Raw genomic sequence first — 24,247 nt, 5'->3', positions numbered from 1 at the left:
GTGAAATTTGGAGCTCTCTCCCAGGACTTTAAATCTTAACCAACACCATGATGTAAGAGCAGTGGGAGGAGGGTGAAGGGGAGCCATCAGCAGAGAAGATGCCTGACCAGACATTCTTGGTTATAAGATCATGGCACTCTCTCCTTTCTCTTGGTCTCCTACAGCTGTCCTGGTTCTTGATCATTCTTAATCTGGTTCTACCGGCCAGATACTGGGGCTCTGGGTATCTGCCATAAACTCCCTTTTGCTCAAGGTAGTCAGAATTAGCTTCTGCTGTCTGCGTCCATCAAGCAGTTTGCATCTGGTAATACATCATATTGCTCTCCATTATGCATGTCTATCTCCCCAACCAGACTGTCAGCTTCTGGAAGACTGGAGAATGTCTTATTTCCCTTTGAGCTTCTAGGACCTAGAGTAGTGACTGACTGACACATAGGAAACATTAAGTAAATGCAAAAAGAACACAATTTTCCATGTGTTCAAAAAATAGGTGGTTTGCCAATAATAAATATAAAAGTGCAACTGGATGTTTAAACACCAAGAAAGAGCTCAGTTCAAAGTCCTCCATAACTTACATCAACTTTACACTAACATGGAAATCTCTATGTTCTATATTCGTCTCCTCAGATACTGTTTTTTGATAAACTTCATGAAGAAACCCAGTATGATAGTAACCATACTCCTGCAGCATCCTTACCTCTCAGATTATCGTCATTCAGGATTTTCACCGCCACACTTCCAAATGGGTAGAATAAAGCTGCTGAAGTGGGCAGGTCCATACACGTCACCCCCAGAAGCCAATTCCACTCACCTCTCCCTGCCCTTTCCAACCCACAGGGCAATCCATGAAGCCCAGTAGGCAGATAGTGAACTTGGCTTCCAGAGAAATCACCATCTGTTTTTCTACCCCTAATAAATAAAGTACCTCTGCTCTATAAAGTGGGACTGAGACCTAGAATGAAAATGGAGATAGAATTTTTGTCCAATTTAATGGCTTTTTAAAAATTTCTTGGGTAGTAAGTTTATGTTGCATGAGCTACATAACAGTCTGAATTTGATCTGGTTCAAATAATGCTACCATGTCCTATAACCCTGGGCATTTATACTTTCCAAATGTACAATGTCATCAAGGTTTTATGACATTTCCTACAAAAACTCAATAGTCAGATAGCACTTCATCAACTGAAGTCTGAATTCAGGTATGAGAACAGAATGCAAAGCCTACAGCTTGAAAACTGTACTGCTCCTCTGACTTCAGCATCACAGCCGTAAGAGGATAATCAACTGAACAATTTTCATACGTGCACATTTTTGTCCCCTACTAAAAGAACTCCATATCTGGGAATTATGGAATACAGCCAAAAATCCATGCTCGATAACTGCTGTTTTCCTACAAAAGCTCGCTCAGAGATATTCTGTCACCTGGGGTTCTCTGTTTATTCAACTTCACTTCCTTCCCCAAGTAACAAAATGCTTAGAGCATTGTGTCCACGCCTGCTGCCTAGACATGTGACCTATTCATGTGGCTTATGGAGGATACAAGATTTCTGAGACCCAGAGCTCTGAAGGCAAGACTGACAGATACGAGGTGCAAGCCTAGCTTTGCCAGGTTAAACATGGCTATGAAAGGAGCATACCCATTTCTATTGGCATCAAAACACAGTGCTGGTTGCCAAAGAGTCTATAAGAAAGAAATATTAAGTAATACTACATGTCTGACACTGACATAAGTTTATTATTTCTTCCATGCCAACACACCCTAATCCAAAGCTTATGCTGTTCCAATCCAGGCCTGCCCTAAAACAGCCAATTATGCTGAATGTGGTCAAAACTTGAAGGAGTCTCCTGTCCCAAAGACAATGTTTCATTGGCCCATTTGCTTCTGTATTAGTTCCACATTTTGAGTAGATTTCTGAATTGTGTGCATTACTTCTTTGGGGATTCTCTCTCCTTTACATTGCAGGTATAATAGAACACCTGCCCCTTCACTATGTTGCCAGTGGTATTATTTCCTCCTCAAATGGACTGGTAAATACCCAGTGAAAAAAAACTTGAAGCTGAAGAACCTCTCTGAATACACATGAAATATTTCCTAATCCATTATCTAGATGGTTTAAATAAGTGGTGTTATAATCATGTTGCCCAAAGGAGCCATAACATACAATTGGCTTTGTTCTAGAACTTCCAAACTAGTTCTCAAAACTTTGAGCCTTGCTATTGGGGCAAAGTATAAAATTTTGCAAAATGCGCACATCAGCAAATGTCTTTTGTCACTTATGCATTGAAAGTACGTTCCCAAATTCTTTACCGAGAACATCAATGCCATTTATTCCTCAAGAATAAGAACACTTAGTCTCAACTCCTTATAAAACAAGCAATTGTGATGTTCTTCATCGATTGACACCTGATGTCATTATCATAAAACTTGAGGTCCAAAGGAAAATGAGGCGTATTCTCTTAAATTGCAATGACCATTTTATTCTATTTTCTCAAAGTCAAAAAAACCAAAAACTTGCATCTAGGTTGCATGACCTTGGGCAAGCCTACCATAGGCTTCAGTGTCCTTGTTTCCTGGAGTTAAGAACTATACCTGCTTCACAGGATTATGGTCAAAAATAAGTAAACAGTGCATGTAACAAGCATAGCAAAGTGTCCAGCATACAGTATTCAACATAAGTTCAAAAAATGTCAGCTTTCATCATTATTCACTGCCACAGATTTTAAAGGAAACGTTTTCTTTGGAATCCTTAGTACCTGCCCCAAGAACTGCCACTCTGTCTCTCTGTTAGTCCCATCTGCCCTTAACAGCCCCATTGATTCAAGGGTCCTCGGTCATGTCTTCCGAGCTCTCTTCTATCTGTATCAATTAGCTAGAGCTGCAAAGGGGAGATCAAATTACCAGGGCATTGTCTGTGAAGATCTCAACAGAAATGAATTAATAATGTGATCCATCAGATCACCAATACCCTGAGAGTGAGGATGGAAGCCACAAGGGTTGGGGGTGGCTTCATGGGCATATGACTTGTGTAGCTGCAACAGGCCCCATGCTCATCCAGAAATTCTCAATAAAGTTTAAATGATTTTCATTTTGCAAAATTATGTAGGTGGTTATTATGACCAGAGAGTTTTGATCAGAGTGATATAAATTGTTTTATGTTATAAAAGGCCTACTCCAGGTTTTATGTTCAGAACAGCCTATAGGAAAGGTAAGGGTGGAAACGAAAAACAGCTAGGATGCTGTTGATATAAACAAGGTGGGGGATGATAGTGGCAAATGACACCAGAAGGAGGGACCAGTTAGAGTCCATTTGTCTGGAACTGCAACATGGGTGCCCAGCAACATGCCTGTCTGAGGCAGCTCCCAGCAGTGGCTCCTCCTGCCTACCACTGGTTCCTGCCCAGTTTCCATGCTGGTACCAGATGGGAATTAAAAAAAAAGAAATTAGGGGCCATTCCCCAAATCTGGATCCCCTACAATGGAGAAAATGAGCTGCTGAAGGAAAAAAATTAAAGAAGGGCCCTAGCTAGATCAAGCATCTTCTATGTTAGGTGACTGTAGTCAGAACTTATTATATATTCTCTCATTGATTCCAATTAAAAGATAAGTGTAAGTGTTAGTCCTCCCCGACCAAAAAAAAAAAATCAGTATGGGTTGAGCAAGATAAGATGTACTAAAATTTACATAAATTAAAGATGCATCTAAAATACCTTTAAGACCCACAGAATACATTCTTAAACTCTCCGTAAGGGAAAAAAAATTAATTTTTCAGACTTGTTATTATTTTAAATGTATATCTAAATTTGTATAATTATCTCTATGTTAAAGCTGAAAAATATTAAAAAAATCATCACTATTTAGTTTTCAGGTAATCAAATAGAAAATTCATCAGGCTATGCTAAAAATGGCATTATACAAGCAACAGTAAGTTAAATACCAGTAAGTTTAAAGTTTATACTTCCTAATCTAAAGTCTTAAAAAGTAGTTTCTTCTCTTCCACGTGCTCAAAAATTTCTCTGAAATGACAGACATGGATGATACCAATTCCCAAACTAAAGGGTTTATGTCAGCTACTCACCTTCTTCTGAAGAACATTGATTTTTCTTTCTTTCACTTCTAACATATCCTTCATGTCTCGAATCTCTCCAGCCAGTGTCCCCTTCTCTTCCGTTAGGTCCTGCAGCTGTTTTGTTTTTTTATTGAGAAAAGATTCTTTCTCCTCCAATCGTAACCTCAGTGCATCCACCTGAAGTCAGGAAAAAGAAAGAAGGGGGCAGTTTTACACAGTGGTCATCAGTAACCATCAGTCATGCCCTGGGAGGAAGTGGGGCAGTAGTGTGCCTTTTCAGCACAGCATGGTCAAACCATTGCTCATGCTCATCTCAATGCCATGTGTTTTAACAGTCTGTGTCTACCAGGGAAGGAACAAGATGACAGAGGAGTAGGAGACCTAAATTTTGTCTGGTCCCAGGAATTCAGCTAGATAGGGATCAAACCATTCTGCACACCTACGAACTCAACAGGAGATTGAAGAAAAGAATAGCAGCAACTCTCTGAACAGAAAAGCAACCACTTTCTGGAAGGTAGGATGTGCAGAGAAGTGAATCCAAGGCGATATTTTCGGGAGGATAGACAATGGGGGAGGGGGCCTCCGTTGGCCACTTCTGGCAAGTGATAGAGCAGCAGAGCACAAAACTGGAACTTTTAGAAGTCTGCTCTGCTGAGGGACATCACTCCAGTAGCTAAGTGGGGGGTGGAACCCTCGCTGGGACAGTGTGGTCTCAGGACCCTCGGGGTCACAGAAAGACCAGGGGTGCCTGAGTGAGGCAGAGCTCCCAGGTATCAGAGCGGAGAAGGTGGCTGCAAAGACGGAGTCGAGGATTGGGCTCTCAGCTCAGGGTTGCCATAAACCTTGATCTGTGGCACAGTCGGGCCACTGCTCCTCCAGCAGGGACCAAACAAGCAGCATATCCTGGGAGACTTCCATTCCTCCCCCAGGAGGAACAGTGCAGAGCACACCACAGGGATCTGCCGGGTTTGGAGACACCACACCAGGATGATCATATTTGATTATATTCTTTCTTTTTTCTTCCTTTCCCCTGCTTTTCCCCCAGTTTCAGGTCTCTTCTGATTTGTTTAGTGTATATTTTTCTGAGGTCATTCTTACCCTGTTAGCATTTTGTTCTCTCATTCCTCTATTCTCTGGACAAAATAACAAGATGGAAAAAATCACCTCAAAAAAAGAACAAGAAGCAGTACGAACTGCCAGGGACATAATCAATATGGACATTAGTATGATGTCAGAACTAGAGTTGCGAACAATTATAAAGATATTGGCTGGGCTTGAAAAAAGCATGGAAGACACTAGAGAAACCCTTTCTGGAGAAATGAAAGAACTAAAATCTAACCAAGTTGAAATCAAAAAGGCTATTAATGAGGTGCAATCAAAAATGGAGGCTCTACCTGGTAGGATAAATGAGGCAGAAAAGAGAATCAGTGATATAGAAGACCAAATGATGGAGAATAAAGAAGCTGAGAAAAAGAGAGAGAAACAACTACTGGATCACGAGGGCAGAATTCAAGAGATCAGTGATACCATAAGATGAAATAATATTAGAATAATTAGGATCCCAGAAGAAGAAGAAAGAGAGGGAGGGGCAGAAAGTATATTGGAGCAAATTATAGCAGAGAACATCCCGAATTGGGGGAAGGAAACAGGCATCAAAATCCAGAAGGCACAGAGAAACCCCTCAAAATCAATAAAAATAGGTCAACACCCTGACATCTAATAGTAAAACTTACAAGTCTCAAAGACAAAGAGAAAATCCTGAAAGCAGCTCGGGACAAGAGGTCTGTAACCTACAATGGTAGAAACATTAGATTGGCAACAGACATATCCACAGAGACCTGGCAGGCCAGAAAGGACTGGCATAATATATTTAGAGCACTAAACAAGAAAAATATGCAGCCAAGAATACTAATTCCAGCTAGGCTGTCATTGAAAATAGAAGGAGAGATAAAAAGCTCCCAGGACAAACAAAAATTAAAATGATCTGGAAACACGACACCAGTCCTACAAGAAATACTGAAAGGGGTCCTCTAAGCAAAGAGAGAGCCTAAAAGTAACAAAGACCAGAAAGGAGCACAGACAATATACAGTTAACAGTCACCTTACAGGCAATACAGTGGCACTAAATTCATATCTTTCAATAGTTACCCTGAATGTAAGTGGGCTAAATGCCCCAATCAAAAGACAGGCTATCAGATTGGATAAAAAAACAAGACCCATTGATATGCTGTCTGCAAGAGACTCATTTTAGACCCAAAGACACCTCCAGATTGAAAGTAAGGGGGTGGAAAACGATTTACCATGCTAATGGACACCAAAAGAAAGCTGGGGTGGCAATCCTTCTATCAGACAAATTAGATTTTATACCAAAGACTGTAATAAGAGAAGAGGAAGGACACTATATCATACTTAAAGGGTCTACCCAACAAGATCTAACAATTGTAAATATCTATGCCCCTAACATGGGAGCAGCCAATTACATAAGGCAATTAATAACAAAAGCAAAGAAACACATCAACAACAAGACAACAATAGTGGGGGACTTTAACACCCACCTCACTGAAATGGACAGATCAGCTAAGCAAAAGATCAACAAGGAAATAAAGACTTTAAATGACACACTGGACCAAATGGATTTCACAGACATATTCACAACATTCCATCCCAAAGCAACAGAATACACATTTTTTCCTAGTGCCCATGGAACATTCTCCAGAACAGATCACATCCTAGGTCAAAAATCAGGTTCTCAACCAGTACCAAAAGATTGGGATCATTCCCTGCATATATTCAGACCACAATGCTTTGAAACTAGAACTCAGTCACAAGAAGAAAGTCAGAAAGAACTCAAATACATGGAGGCTACAGAGCATCCTACTGAAGAATGAATGGGTCAACCAGGAAATTAAAGAAGAAATTAAAAAATTCATGAAACCAATGAAAATGAAAACACAACTGTTCAAAATCTTTGGGATGCAGCAAAGGCAGTCCTAAGAGGAAAGTACAGAGCAATACAAGCCTTTCTCAAGAAACAAGAAAGATCTCAAATACACAACCTAACCCTACATCTAAAGGAGCTGGAGAAAGAACAGCAAATAAAGCCCAAACCCAGCAGGAGAAGAGAAATAATAAAGATCAGAGCAGAAATCAATGAAATAGAAACCCAAAGAACAGTAGAACAGATCAATGAAACTAGGAGCTGGTTCTTTGAAAGAATTAACAAGATTGATAAACCCCTGGCCAGACTTATCAAAAACAAAAGAGAAATGACCCAAATATATAAAATCATGAATGAAAGAGATCACAACCAACACCAAAGAAATACAAACAATTATAAGAACATATTATGAGCAACTCTATGCCAGCAAATTAGATAACCTGGAAGAAATGGATGCATTCCTAGAGATGTATCAACTACCAAAACTGAACCAGGAAGAAATAGAAAACCTGAACAGACCTATAACCACTAAGGAAATTGAAGCAGTCATCAAAAATCTCCCAACAAACAAAAGCCCAGGGCCTGATGGCTTCCCAGGGGAATTCTACCAAACATTTCAAAAAGAATACCTATTCTTCTGAAACTGTTCCAAAAAATTGAAATGGAAGGAAAACTTCCAAACTCGTTTTATGAGGCCACCATTACCTTGACCACAAAATCAAAGACCCCATCAAAAAGGAGAATTACAGACCAATATCCCTGATAAACATGGACGCAAAAATTCTCACCAAAATACTAGCCAACAGGATCCAACAGTACATTAAGAGGATTATTCACCACAACCAAGTGGGATTCATTCCTGGGCTGTAATGTTGGTTCAGCATCTGCAAATCAATCAATGTGATATAATACATTAAAAAGAACAAGAACCATATGATCCTCTCAATAGATGCAGAAAAAGCATTTCACAAAGTACAGCATCCTTTCTTGATCAAAACTCTTCAGAGTATAGGCACAGAGGGTACATACCTCAATATCATAAAAGCCATCTATGAAAAACCCAAAGCAAATATCATTCTCAATGGGGAAAAACTGAGAGCTTTCCCCCTAAGGTCGGGAACACAGCAGGGATGTCCACTATCACCACTGCTATTCAACATAGTATTGGAAGTCCTAGCCACAGCAATCAGACAACAAAAAGAAATAAAAGGCATCCAAATCGGCAAAGAAGAAGTCAAACTCTCACTCTTTGCAGATGATAGGATACTTTATGTGGAAAACCCAAAAGATTCCACCCTAAAACTGCTAGAACTCATACAGGAATTCAGTAAAGTGGCAGGAAATTGAGGAAGACAAAGAAATGGAAAAACATTCCATGTTCACGATTGGAAAAACAAATATTGTGAAGATGTCAATGCTACCTAGAGCAATCTACACATTTAATGCAATCCCTATCAAAATACCCATCAACTTTTTTCAAAGAAATGGAACAAATAATCCTAAAATTTGTATGGAACCAGAAAAGACCCCGCATAGCCAGAGGAATCTTGAAAAAGAAAAGCAAAGCTGGCGGCATCACAATTCCGGACTTCAAGCTCTATTACAAAGCTGTCATCATCAAGACAGTATGGTACTGGCACAAAAACAGACACATAGCTCAATGGAACAGAAGAGAGAGCCCAGAAATGGACCCTCAACTCTGTGGCCAACTCATCTTTCACAAAGCAGGAAAGAATGTCCAATGGAAAAAAGACAGTCTCTTCAACAAAATGGTGTTGAGAAAATTGGATAGCCACATGTAGAAGAATGAAACTGGACCATTTCCTTACACCACACACAAAAACAGACTCCAAATGGTTGAAAGACCTAAATGTGAGACAGGAGTCCATCAAAATCCTAAAGGAGAACACAGGCAGCAACCTCTTCAACCTCAGCCGCAGCAACTTCTTCCTAGAAACACTGCCAAAGGCAAGGGAAGCAAGGGCAAAAATGAACTATTGGGACTTCATCAAGATAAAGAGCTTTTGCACAGCAAAAGAAACAGTCAACAAAACCAAAAGACAACCGACAGAATGGGAGAAGATATTTGCAAATGACATATCAGACAAAGGGCTAGTATCCAAAATCTATAAAGAACTTATCAAACTCAACACCCAAAGAACAAATCATCCAATCAAGAAATGGGCAGAAGATATGAACAGACATTTTCCAAAGAAGACATCCAAATGGCCAACAGACACATGAAAAATGCTCAACATCGCGCATCAGGGAAATCCAAATCAAAACCTCAATGAGATACCACCTCACACCAGTCAGAATGGCTAAAATTAACAAGTCAGGAAACGACAGATGTTGGCGGAGATGCGGAGAAAGGGGAACCCTCCTACAGTGTTGGTGGGAATGCAAGCTGGTGCAGCCACTCTGGAAAACAGTATGGATGTTCCTCAAAAAGTTGAAAATAGAGCTACCATATGACCCAGCAATTGCACTACTGGATATTTACCCCAAAGATAGAAATGTAGGGATCCAAAGGGTTATGTGCACCCCGATGTTTATAGTAGCAATGTCCAAACTATGGAGAGAACCAAGATGTCCATCAATGGATGAATGGATAAAGAAGATGTGGTATATATATACAATGGTTATTATCCAGCCATCAAAAAAACCCGAAGTCTTGCCATTTGCAATGACATGGATGGAACTAGAGGGTATTATGCCAAGCGAACTAAGTCAATCAGAGAAAGACATGTATCATATGACCTCACTGATATGAGGAATTCTTAATCTCAGGAAACAAACTGAGGGTTGCTGGAGTGGTGGGAGGTGGGAGGGATGGGGTGGCTGATAGACACTGGGGAGGGTATGTGCTATGGTAAGCGCTGTGAATTGTGTAAGACTGATGAGTCACAGACCTGTACCTCTGAAATAAATAATACATTATATGTTAAAAAACAAAAAAAAAGATAGTAGGAAGGGAAGAATGAAGGGGGGGAAATCTGACGGGGAGACGAACCATGAGACTATGGACTCTGAGAAACAAACTGAGGCTTCTAGAGGGGAGGGGGGTGGGGGGATGGGTTAGCCTGGTGATGGGTATTAAAGAGGGCATGTACTGAATCGAGCACTGGGTGTTATACGCAAACAATGAATCATGGAACACTACATCAAAAACTAATGATGTAATGTATGGTGATTAACATAACATAATAAAATAAAATTTAAAAAAAACAGTATGTGTCTACCTTTAAGTCCTGTTGTGTGTGCATCTGAACAGTGACACTTTTTTAAATATAAGGTTTATATGAAATATAATGTATTATGAAATAGTAGTATGTCTCCCTGTTGCAAATCCATAAGCTGGAAAACAAGGCACATTGATACTCCATTGTGCAGGGAGGGCACAACACCACTCGTGTTCTGCAGCATCCTCCAAGAATATGGAGAACATAATGAGCCATGCCACAGACATCTGGAAGAACAAGACTGACAAGCAGAGAAACAGTCCTGAATTAGAAAAATACAGGTTGCCAAGAGGAAGGAAATGCTATGGAAATGACCACTCTCCAATGTTATGAAAGACTGCTTTCCAAATACTAAAGAAAAAGAAAAGATAAAAAAAAAAAAGTCCTATTTCTACCTTAGCTCAAAAATTAGATTATCACAATTTCTGCTTTCCAAATGTCAGTAATAAAATGAGGAATCATAAGCTTTATTTTTTACACTTAACATTCCGAAGCCCATGTGCAAAAAAAGTTTACATGGGTGATGTGAGATTTGGGGGTGATGATGGAAGAATTTAATCCTCACCCTCCATACCAGAAATTTGATAGATAGTAGCTACATCAACAATCGAGAAGTAGTGAGTTGGCTAACTGAACATAATGCAAAATTTTGAAAAGGAAAAAAAGCGAAATTTAATTAATTTTGTACAAAAAGAAGAAGAAGAAGTGAGGCAAGCATGTTACTTAGAGATATCAAAATAACCAGGCAAAAAGAGTTAAAACAGGTTGTCTTGGGGAAGAAGAAATGAGATAGGGTAAGTAGGGGTCTGCTGCATCTCATCACAAATCCTGTTGAGCATTTTTCTATTATACTACCAGCAAGTAAAATATGGACGAAAAAAAAAGAGGCAGGAATACCATAATAAGCCAAAATAAATAGATATGTAAATCCTATCAGGACACGGATTCAAAAGGCAACTTGGAACACTGGAAAGGACACTTTGGTTTTAGACTGGATTCTGCTTCTATCTGTGAGAATCAGGACAAATAACTCCCCTACCAGTCCTCCAGCCTCAGTTTCCCTATCTATAGAACAAAAAGGACCCCCTAAGTGCCTAACATTTTATGATTTTAAAGGCAAGAATCAGTCTTAGGTAGACTACATCAGGGAAGGATGATGATATTAGAAATACAAAAGTTATCAGAGTAGAAACTCCTTTTTTTAACCCCTTTCCAAGAAAGGAGCACCAAAGTTGTGTTTCTAAAGGTCAAGGATGATGGGAGGTTGATAAAGAGAGAGTTTCTCCAGTTTCTGTCCCAGAGAAGAGGTCCCAGCAAGGAAAGGAGTCAAACAAAGGCTTGAAGCCCAGTTTGCAGAAGGATCCTTACCACATTATGAGACAAAATGGACATTCTGTTACCGCACACTGTGAAAACAGCAGATTCCTTAAACATCTGATGGCTGTGCCTCTTCATACATAAGGGCCATAGACATGTAGGGGCTGGGAAGTGACGGGGATATTCATGTCCTGGGGATCTTCCCTTGACTAAATGAAAATTCATGCCAGCTGTGTTAAAGCTTAAGCATCCCAGATTCTCAAGTGGCCTATATTTGTTTAAAGTTGTCTCCAGCTACCAACCTAGAATAACATCAATACTTCTCTTTGGGGTTTCATCCTATCTGGCAAAAAAAGAAATGTGATTTTTAGTTTATACATAAAAGATGGCACTCCAGATTCTAGTGGTGGCTATAAGGGGTTACATTCAATTGCAGAGATTTCCCACAGGGTGACCAGGACTCAGTGTGAATCTGAGAAGAAACTGTGGTGCCATTAGTCCTGCATTCTAGCTATCACAGATGGATGGTCTATATCTGGGCTAGAGGAAACATTCAACATCCAAAACTGTGATATAAATAAATTACAATATGGGAGGTAGTAAGTGGTGCTGAAGAGAGTTTAGAAAAAGAGACTCTGTGTTGATAAATAATATGCTTAACATTTACTGTGACTTCTTGCCCTGTGTGATCTATTAGTGCCCTGCTGCATCTTCCTGAGCCTAGAAGAGATAAAACCCTAGGTGTAAGAATATTTCTCCAAGAGTAAAATAGAGAACAAGGATGGCCATGATCAACACACTGCTCGCAACACCCAAACTCTACATGGTAGGAGGATCTGTGCCAGCTAGGTCTTCTGTTTGGGAGTTTATTTTCCATGCACACAAATGCATTTACTAGCGTCAAAGGAATTTGAATCATGACCTTCAATCACTTCAGGCTACCCTTATAGCTTTGCAGTCTCCTAAAAATCAAGACACAAGGTTTAGGGTCTTTTTTTTTTTTTTTTAAATAAAACTTTGACCTGAACTGCATCTAATTCTCGACCAACATTAGCCCAGTTTGTAGTAAGCAAGTATGACATCATTTCTAAAATCAAATTTTAACTTCCAGATGGTGCAAAACCACAAACAGGCACACAGGCCTCCTGATGCACAGAAGTTTAAATACAGGGAGGATCAGAAAAGAAAGTATACAGTCGATTAAAAATTAGAATATATAGCTGCAAATTGGGTTCCCCTCACGAATATTTGGACTTCACTCAACAGTGTACATCATTTATAAAAGAAGCAGAAAAGCCTTGAAGGTTAGATTATATTCCAACATCAGGTAGAGACATAAAAGTTAAAATGTTTGGGAATATGAAATACCTTTCTCTGCCTCTTCACTCAACACCAAATAATTTTAAGGGCCTTGACTCTCTCTCTCTCTTAAACTTTGGCAGTTGACTCAATAATAAAACTTGGCAAGGCAAAGAGCACCATTATTTCCCAGAAAAAACAAAAGAAAATTAGAACTGTATGATATAGTCAGTGCACAAAGACCCATAGGTTGAATTTCCAACTTTTACGTATGACTTAACCGCATGGGAACTAGTCACCTAATGTTAAAACTAGGACAATCTTTTCATTTTAGGAGAATTACTCATTTCCTTCTGATCCAGTTGTATGTGTATTTGTGTGTGTGTGTGTGTGTGTGTGTATAAGAGCATGTAACATAAAAATTTAACCTTTTATCTGGCAGTATAAAACATGAAACATTTGTTATCACTTCAGCTCCAGGTAATAACTTGAAAGAAAAGGGCAATGTCAATAAAATTGGCAAAAATTGCCAAAATCAGAGTTAAATATCATTAATCTTTATGTCAGCACCCAGGAATTATAAGCAGTTCCATTGGTGAGGTATGTTTCTAAAAGTGCTATACATAAGCCTCCCGACCTTTCTGCTGTATTTTACATAGGCTTCAGAAACAGTTTCAATGTTGTGACCAAACACTAAGTGCTACTTGATGTGCCATAAATAATTTTTAAAAATCAAACGGTTCATTTCAATCTTAAAATGACTACAGCAACACTTGAGGAAAAAAAAAAAAAACCCTTGAGAGGGAAAAAGGGGCCACTTGAAAATTTTTGCAGATTAAATACTACTTACTTGACAACACTTCAGGACTTGAATAAACACACTATCACAAAGAATAGCTTTTTAAAAAATGAAACTGGAACACTCACAAAACTCCCAATATAGTTTTATTTCACATTCAAATTTTTGTTTGTTTGTCTTTCCTAATAGCAGACTTGGATTAAGGGTATATTTGAATTTGATTCAACTTGCAATCATTCAAATGGGGAGACACTTTCAAGTTGAAAGTATGCATAATGTACACAGCCTCCAAAGACACAAACACTAAAAATAACCTAAAATCAAAAACTTGCTGTGGTGGTAACCACTAGTTCTCACTCACATCCAATTCTCCTTGCCTTCCTGAATCCAGGGAAGATCTCCCTTCCCAGCCCCTTGCAGGAAGATGGGGGTATGTGTTTTATTCATGAAATGTAAGCAGAAGTGACATATGTCACTTCCTGTCCATCCATCCCCACACTCTTTCCCTTAGTCAGAGATCTTGAAGGCTACATTTTGCAGATGGTAGAGCTACAAGATGGCACAACCCCCATAAATCTGGATCCAAGTGACCATGAGAAGCAAGGTCACTCCCCACCTTCTACGGCTCTAATCCTCAACCCTCAACGTGGGTTGGACTTATAGTATGATGTGTCAAACCACTTGGAAATTATTATAATTTCCATTGGTTTTGCTAAGGAGTGGGTACCTTAAAACTAGAAAGGTTTGTTAATCTTACAGATTGCTATAGACCTGAAAGAAAAAGGGTCACTATTACTCCCTCTACTCCTTCTATGTATAGGACGTCAAAATCTACTTTCCCCTATTCTTTCATCCCAAATCCAAAGAAACGGGGGTGGGGAATGAGAGAAAGTGAAGGACAGAGCTAAACGGAGCAAGGAGCAGAACCTCGGGGAGTGGACACTAAGGTCAAAGGTCAAGATCTTGGGAGCAGAGAGAAAGAGATCAAAGAGGAAGAATCCTCTGAAGCACATTGGTTTGAACTTCCATTTGTAGAGAAAAGTGGCCCAAGTGGACAACTCTGTTTTGCAAAAGTCTCTGCCTCGCAAATATATATGTTCAAGCAACTCATGGTAATGGCCATGGCCTTACCCACAGGCCTTCCAAATGTCAGGAACACAGTAAGCTGTTAGATGCAAAATGAGGATAATAACAATACCTCCTCCATCAAGTTATTTTGAAGATTAAATTAAATAACATGTAATGCACTTAGCACAGTGCTTGGCACCTAGAAACACTCAATAAATCTTTGCTATTGTTTTTTTTTTTTTAAAGATTTTATTCATTGTCAGAGAGGGAACACAAGCAGGGGGAGCGGCAGGCAGAGGGAGAAGTAGACTCCCCACTGAGCAGGGAACCCATGCGGGACTTGATCCCAGGACCCTGGGATCATGACCCAAGCTGAAGGCAGACACTCAACAGACTGAGCCACCCAGGTGCCCCTGCTATTGTGATTATACTATACTACTTTCTACAACTACTAACCCAGTGATTTATATACTGTAGGAATGCAATAAGGTTGCTAATCGGCAGCCCTCAGGAAAAGTGGAGACTCAGCAAATAAGATTCTGTGCTCTAACATGTAGCAGGGTGTTATATTGTCTGTCACTTACTTTAAAATATTTCAGCATACACTGTATGATAGGTGTGTGTATGTGTGGAGGGGCATAAGGATGGGTGGGTGGATGGTTGTATTTCCCAACTGGAAGTAAATTCTCCAGGGGTAGTTAATTAGCCTATGAAAGACTTTAATTAAAAGCTGACATGCCAAAAAAAAAAAAAAAGCTGACATGCCATAGTCAGCTACCAAAAGTTCCAAGATATTCTTTATATTTGATGAACACCTGAAATTTGGTCAATTAACATAATTGATGTGAGGAGTGATTTCTCCTTGGTGATGTGAGTGGTGTTTGAGATGTGTGGATTGGCTAGAAATGCTACACAAGTACTCCTACTCTTCCAGGAACAAGATTTAAGATGGTTTGTCCAATGGAGATATGTAAGCCACATCTATAATTTTAAATTTTCTAGTAGCCATGTAAAAAAAAGTAAAAATAAACAAGTAAAATTACTTTTAATAATATATTTAATTTGACCCACTATATCCAAAACATTATTTGACCTGTAATCAATATGAAAAATATTTTACAATCTTTTTTCTTCAAAATCCAACATTTATTTTAACCTTTCAGCATCTCTCCATTAGAACTAGCCACAATTCAGGTGCCCAATAGCCACATATGGCTCATAACTACCATGTTGGACAGTGCAGGTCTATGACTAGTAAGCACAAAAGTTTCAACCCTTACATTTCAATATCCCCTGCATATAAATGCTTCAGGGAGGATTCTGGCCTAATAGCAAACAAGGTTGGCTGAGCTCTACCCAGAAAACATCATCGCATTGACCTAGCTAGTGTAAACCATTTTTGACCTCAAAATGACAGACAGCTGGAACCTGAAGGAGCACTCTGGGAAGTTGTGATGTACTACGTAAAGGCAAAGTTATGGGGCAGGAATCCTACAGCTTTCCTTTGTCTAAACATCAGATGTTATTGATCTTTACCAAAGAGAACCACATAACTGTCAATGACCTAACTGGCTTTGTGATTCTGTTAGTACGGTCTTTCTGGAGTCTTGTTGAAGAGAAGAATTCAGAATAATCATTTCTTTTTAAAAACTCTTTTTATACCAATCCTTAATTATAGCAAAAGTTGCCTTTCAGAAAAAACGCCCTTCAGCAATTGCACCATCAAACACCAGCTATATAGATGAGGGTATGTCCATCTCTTATGCTATGCTTGGTTGGGTTATGCCCTTCTACTCTTGGATTTCTGCAGCTATTTTGATTTCAGATTTCTCCTCTCTGTAGGAGCTTTTCTTTTAAATCTACAGTAACTAGGGCGCCTGGGTGGCTCAGTTGGTTAAGCGACTGCCTTTGGCTCAGGTCATGATCCTGGAGTCCCGGGATCAAGTCCCGCATCGGGCTCCCTGCTCGGCAGAGAGTCTGCTTCTCCCTCTGACCCTCCTCCCTCTCATGCTCTCTGTCTCTCATTCTCTCTCTCTCAAAATAAATAAATAAAATAAAATAAAATAAACAAAAATAAATCTACAGTAACTAGAATTACACATTCATTTAACAAATATTAGAAATCAATTTTGTACCATTGTCCTAGGTTAGAGATACAACTTTAACAAAGCTATCAGGTCTATGACTTACTGAACCACACATTTGTGAAGTTGGGGGTGAGGCAGAGGAAACGAGTATTATGTCAATATCATCAGCAAACACAATTTTTAGAATAAGTGGGAACTAATACAAATATGAAATCTAAAAGTTTATGTAAAATGCTTATAGAAAAATGGAATGACAAAAGGCTAATTTGTGGATATTTGTGTTTATTGGTGAAAATGCATATGTGTGTGCTTGTATGCACACAAAATAATAAAATTCATGATTTAGAAAATATTGGCTATTGTAAATCAAACCTGGACAGACACTTTGGTATTCAGTAAAATGGCTTATTTGACCAATAGCTAATTTTTACTGTGCAATCTTAGAACACTAAATGGTCTTCATTGATCTTTAAATCAGTTGTGTTTTATACCTGCTCCACTGCTTTCAAGATAATTTTGAATAAATCTGGGTCTTAAAAAAAAAGGCTTGTAATACTAAAAAGTATGAACAGATGATGTATTTTCTCTTTTAAGAATTTATTTTCTAGCTTTGTCTATTAAAGAGGCTTACAAAGGGACACCTGGGTGGCTCAGTCAGTTGAGCGTCTGCCTTTGGCTCAGGTCATAATCCTGGGGTCCTGGGATTGAGCCCCACATTGGGTTCCCTGCTCAGCGGGGCGTGTGCTTCTCCCTCTGCCTCTCACCTGGCTCGTGCTTGCTCTCTCTCTCATTCTGTCCCTCTCTCAAATAAATAAATAATCTTAAAAAAAAAGGCTTAGAAAAAGTGACTATCTCCGTGTCAATGAGCACCTACCCAAAATGCCCAGATTGTGGTCTTTAAAAACCATATCTCAGTAAAAGAAATCAGTTTCATGGTAGAAATGATTAATTTTAGATCTGTGGCAAGAAACATACAAGGTGAATATAGAATACTTTGTTGAACCAGAAAGCAAGGAAATTATTAAAGGCCAAATAGTTTTTTTATTGGCCATGCATGGGACAACTGGATGCTGTTGTATGAACAGACAGTGGGCAGGAATGGAGTCTGGGGACAGGTAGGGAGCTACGGCAGTCAACCAGAGGAGAGACAGTAGCTGCCACAACAAGGATGGAGGTGATAGAGAGGAAAACCATGGCTGTGCTTGAGACATATTTTGAGATACAATCAGCAGGCAGCTGGCAGAACTGAGGGTTTATATGTATGGGGATGAAAGGAAGAAAGGAATCAAAACTAATTCCTGGCTGGAGCAACTCTTTAGATAATCCAATTATTGCCTGTGCAGGGAAAGACTAGGGAGAATCAGACTTGGGGGTACGAAATCAAGAGTCTGAGATTAAGTGAGATGCAAGGAAACATCCAAAAGGTAAATGGCTATATAACTTGGAACACCCTAGGACAACAGAACCTGAACTACAGTCTAACTTATGTGTGGATAAGCAGTCCTGTCCTTATGTCTACATTCCTCCAAAAGACTAATTAATTAGGACATCTACTGCCCATTTACAGATTAACTCCCACTTAGATGCAGCTATTTGAGACCAAGTTGATAAACACTTGTAAAAAGATGACATCGATATAGTTGAAAACCAAGAGATATCCCTTTCCTAAAAATATTCCTGGTTTTTTATCTTTATTTTTAGGGTCTCGCTTCTCCATACAGTCATGAATAGCAAGAGATTTGGTCGTTTCTATTATGCCCTTAAGTTCCTCAAGGCGAATGTCAATGATGTATTTACTGTCCTGTTGATCACTGCAGTTCTATGGTTCTGCTTCTGTGGGCTAGCTTTCCTTTGGCAACCAAAAGCTTATGCATTTGACCAAGGGAAAAACCTATATTATATTTTAAGATATTTAGATAGCACAAAAAGAAACAATAATGGCTATATTATAAAGTGCTTCATAATTTACAATATACCTTTCTCTTAAATTATGTCTGTTCTCTTATACAATTTCAACTCAAAAAATAAAATTTAGGGATATTTAGTATTGTACAACCACATGCTGTGCTTATAAAAGTTAAGTTACAATCACTAGCTTGTTAATAACACAGTTGAGATTTTCAGGTTGTAAAGGTGCATAGGTCTTACCTACCTGTCAAAAAATTTTACTCAAGACCCACATGCCACCTACTTGAAGAAAACAATGCTTGGTTAAGAGTGCTTCGAATCACCCACATGGAAGAATTCGTATCATATGCAGGTTAATAATCCAGCCAACTTTATAAAGCCTGTTTTCATACTTAAGTTTTTGGCTACTTCTTGAACTAAAATTAGGTGGTTTTAAGTGACTAGTCCTAAGTTCAAAATTTAATGTTCACTTCAGTTCCAGCAAATTTCTGAAAACACATGGGAATTGTAACTCATGTGTTAATACTTAAAGTTTTTGTTAATAAAACTTCCAACACTAACCTTACCTCATTGAACTTACCTCACTGGTTTTTATGCTCACTATAAAACTATAGCTGTCATAATATTTTTGAATTACTACAAAAGGAAGTAAGCCTTTCCAAAGTCAATGTTATTTTGCAACATGATGATAGTTATAAATTCAAAATACTTAAAACCAATTTGCAAAGCTATCAATCTTAGTAACTCCTAACATTTAAAAACCCCATCTTCAAAACATTCACTATTATCAAAAAACAAGTTTAAGAAAATACCATGTATCATTCATATTGTACCTTCCCTTCAAGTAAGTACATTATATTTAAACAAGAAGATGCATTTGAACATACAATTTTAAAATACTGGTTCTACATAAATATGCCATGAACTTTCTAAACTATCACTGAAGCCCAAAGAACTTAAATCACTGATAATTTAGTACCAAAGTTAAGTAATAATTTTGTGATCTCAAGGTCAGTGCTTTTCAATAAATCCAAATAAGTAATCTCCATCTAGATATGCTTGACATGTTTGTCAATGACTGAGAAATTAGGAACTGTAGTCATTTTATTTAAAAGAGAATTACCCATATTTTAAAGTCATGTCTCTCAAATCAAGACCCAGACTCCAGGAGGATGGGCACTTGTGTTCAAGGATACATGAGTTTGCTATAAGAATTGTTTTATGTTGTCTTTTCTTTTTGATGATTATCTCAAAAGTTAAAATGAACTTATTATGGATCATGTAAATAACCTCTTATAAGCAAGAATGTTAAGAGATTTCAATATCTGCCTTTGTGTTTGCATTTAAGATTCCTTTGGGGTAAAATGGAGAAAGCACAGAAGGACTTCTTACTTCTCTGATATGCCATCGGACATCATGGTGGCCATGCAAACAAGGGGTTCATTAGAACTACAGAAACAAGGGCACCTGGGTGGCTCAGTGGTTAAGCGTCTGCCTTCAGCTCAGGTCATGATCCCAGGGTCCTGGGATCGAGCCCTGCATTGGGCTCCCTGTTCAGCGGGAAGCCTGATTCTCCCTCTCCCACTCCCCCTGCTTGTGTACCCTCTCTCGCTGTGTCTCTGTCAAATAAATAAATAAAATCTTAAAAAAAAAAAAAAAGAAAGAACTACAGAAACAGCAATCAGTGAGGAAAGCAGGGTATCACACACAACACCACTATGCAGACGTCCTGAACTAGCACCTGTGCCATAGTGATTGGTACCATATTCATATCAAGTACAAATTAATGTCCAGTAAATAATCCTTTTCCATATAAAGTTAATATCATTAGTTTAAATTTTATAGGCTTTGGCACTGTATTTTCATTTAGTATGTAATTTTGATTTGGCTTCATAGTTCTTTAGAGTTATAGGCATGCCTAGTCTTATCTTTGTGCCTAATTAAGTAACATAAGAAATAATTATTACATTAAGCAATACTGAGTGTCAGCAAAGTTCTTTTCACTTTTTTCTTTTAAAAGGAATTTCTTTTTCTTCCCAGGTGTGAAACAAACTGCTCTAAGTAAACGGTATTTATTCTTTGAAATCTTCCTGGGTGTCGTGCAAGTGTTAAATGGAGGAGTAGAGGTGTGTTCCATGATCAAGCTAACTGGGGAAATGTGGCTAGCTCTCCTAATTTATGGTAGACATTACCATACTAAACTTTTGACATCCCATAACAAAGATCTTACCTAACTCACCTTTTGCTGCATCTTTTTAACCACAAAACCCTTGTTCTTCTAAGAACACATAATAATATCCTTCAGAAATGTTTAGGAAAGATTTTTCTTGAGTATCTTTTAGCCATCAAATTTTAAGGCATGGCATAGATATGAAATGTTTGAGTGTGGTGAAATGAGGACACACCACTGAATTAGATTAAGTCGGCCCTGGCTCAGAGTCAACTGAATATTTTCAAGAAGTCCCCTGTGCCTCATAGTGCGTTAGGTGATGCACCAAAGTGTCATATGCATTCCTCATGGTCACCTGTGAGGGAGGTATTGTTTTTAAGTAAAAACACTAAAGCTCTGAGGTCTTGTAGGGCTAATTCAGGAGACTGCATTAAAGCCCCATCTTCTAGTTCAAGATCCACTCCACCAGTCTGCTTCCAGGTTCATTTATGGCTCTGCTGGCACCTGGAGGTGTGGCCTTTGGGGAAGTCAATTCCTTCTCAGGGACTCAGGTACCACCTCTATAAACCAACACAATTTTGTTCAATGGCCTCTAAAGTCATCACCTACCCCAAATTTTTATGATGTCTCAAAGATACATCCAGATACTAAAACATATTTTAAAACCTTGGTAATTAAAAGAGTTTGGCATTGATGCAGAAAGAAAAAGAGTAAGTCCAAAATAGATTCACATACTTATGGAAATTTAAAGATTTATTTATTTATTTGAGAGAGACAGAGAAGAGCAGGGGGAGGGCAGAGGGAGAGAGAGAACCTCAAGCAGACTATGCAGGGCTCAACCTCATGACCCTGAGATCATGACCTGAGCCAAAATTAAGAGTTGGACGCTCAACAGACTGAGCCACCCAGGCGCCCCATACTTACAGAAATTCAGTATATGATAAAAGTGAGATTTAGATTCAATAAAGAAAATATGGATTATTTAATTAATAATGACTGAAAACTGACTATCCACTTACAAAAATACTAAGATAAAACCTTACCTAACTCCTAATCACAAAAATAAATTCCTAATAAAGAGTTAGATGTAGGCACACCTGGGTGGCTCTGTCAGTTAAGTGTCTGCCTTAAGCTCAGGTCATGATCCCAGGGTCCTGGGATCAAGCCCCACATTGGGCTCCTTGCTCTGCAGGGAGCCCGCTTCTCCCTCTCCTCCCCGCTTAAACTCTCTCACTGTCTCTCCTTCTCTCTCTCTCAAATAAATAAATAAAATCTTTAAAAAAAAAAGGGAAATGTAAAAAAAACTGAACAATGAAAATTCTAGAAAAAACTGTGGGGGCTCTTCCTTTTATTTCTGAAGTATAGTGGTCCCCTCTGATCTGCAGGGATAGGTTTCAAAACCTCCAGTGGATGCTTGAAACCACAGATAGTACCAAATTCTATATATACTATGTTTTTTCCTATACATAGATACCTATGATAAAGTTTAATTTATAAACTAGGCACAGTAAGAGATTAACAATAACTAATGTTAAAATATAACAATTATAACAAAATACTATAATAAAACTGATGTGAATGTGGTCTTTCTCCTTCTCTCTCTCTCTCAAAAATTTTTTTTTCTATCATACTTACCCCCTTCTGTTTGTGATGACATGAGTTGATAAAATGCCTACATGATGAGATGAAATGAGGTGAGTGACAAAGGCATTGTGACATAGCATTAAGCTCCTATTGACTTTCTAAAACCATGGAAAGCAAAACTGCAGATTAAGTGGGAGAGTACTCTATAGAAGTGCTTTCTAAGCAAGAGAAAAAGCTTAAATACCTTAAAGGAAAAGAAAGACAAATAAGATTAAATAAAAATGACAATGTCTTCATGAAAAAAGACAAAAGGCAAACTGTAGAAAATATTTGCAAAAGCCAAATGTAAAATGTAATGTGGATTCCAGTATAATATGTTTCCAATTGGGAATGACAGAAGGAGTATGTACTTATGTATACATAGAATATTCCTGGAAGAACACATAAGCAAATAAGTAAGAGTTTATTAAATGCATACTATATGCTCAGTTGCATAAGTGATAAAAACAAGGATTAAATTAAGATTAGTCAATTACACTTGTAAGCTTACTAGGGCATCCCACTGACTGCTCTGGGGAGCTTAGAGTAAGGTAAATCCAATCAGACCCAGAGCTCCCAGAAAATCAACTGAACATCTGCCTTTCCAACTGACCTCTTCTCAGGGCAGAAATGCTGCAGTTAGAGAAGCAGGCAAGGGCACTATGTTTCCTAGAAGAATTATTTATGGTGGTACATATTATGACTGCTATGACTCTTTATCTAATATATTATTAATACATTGTTCAAAGCCAAGTACGAGTAATAGCTACACACAGAGGCTCTTAAGCTAGACTCCTCAAATTCATATCTAAACCTATTAGGTTATATATAATATACATTTACATATAAATAATGATATATAATATAAAAACAAAATATATTATTTGCAGCCATGTATTATATTACACAGTGGCAAATAATAACTCTAGTCTCCATCCATTTCTAAAATGCTCTGAACATTGGAGCACAACCAGAGAGACAGCACTCACTGAGAGACACCTCTGGTAACAAAGGAACTGGGTGATGCTATTTCCCTCCCATGACCCTCAGCATTAGTACAGGTCCACTTGTGGGAACCAGCTCAGTGCAAACACTCACTACCTAACTTGATTACACCAAGCCCCACATTCCAGTGGAACCATACCTCCTAGTCATGCTTGCCTCAGTCCCAGCACAGCAGGCCCCCTTCCCCAGAAGATCAGCCCAAACCCTTACTCACACTGCATCTCCCTGTGGGGAAGTTCCAGGAGTGATGGTGACAGGTTTCATTTCACAAGCAGACCAGAGCACACTTAGTTAAAACATGCCATTCAGGCCAGTGACCAAACACTGCCACAACAAGCAAAAAGAGCCTCTGCAGATGACTGACCTAAAGGATAAAGTGGCAAGGACAAAACAGCAGAGCACAAGCAGCACACATTGGAGACATTCCCAGAAGTGCCAGACCCTGGGGAACAGGGGACACCACATGGCAGGGCAGTACAGGACCTCTTCTTCATAAGGCTATTACCCTCAAGAACAGGGGATGTAGCTGACTTTCCTAAGACACAGAAACAGGCACAGAGACTTAAACAAAATGAGAAGACAGGGAAATTTATCCTAAATGAAAGAACAGGACAAGGTCATGGCCAGAGATCTAAGCAAAACAGATTTATATATATATATATATATATATATATATATATATATATATATATATATATATATATATATAACATGCCTGATAGAG

The 24,247-nt window shown here is 38.6% G+C and overlaps 1 protein-coding gene across 1 annotated transcript in view; it reads right to left on the bottom strand.

Moving 5' to 3' along the window:
- Positions 1–24,247, bottom strand: part of ERC2 (ELKS/RAB6-interacting/CAST family member 2) — an 832,212-nt gene that overhangs the window by 409,201 nt on the left and 398,764 nt on the right. Inside the window, exon 7 of the mRNA XM_064593283.1 lies at positions 4,077–4,244. Within this exon, the coding sequence (XP_064449353.1) occupies positions 4,077–4,244 (168 nt within the window). The remainder of the gene's footprint in view (positions 1–4,076; positions 4,245–24,247) is intronic.

Source organism: Mirounga angustirostris, unplaced genomic scaffold (genome assembly GCF_029215605.1).
Source record: "Mirounga angustirostris isolate CCGP_5_RB_7025 unplaced genomic scaffold, mMirAng1.0.hap1 SCAF_1, whole genome shotgun sequence".
Lineage (NCBI taxonomy): Eukaryota > Metazoa > Chordata > Mammalia > Carnivora > Phocidae > Mirounga > Mirounga angustirostris.
Note: the sequence above shows the minus strand (reverse complement) of the source record. Positions and strands in the feature narration are given on the sequence as shown.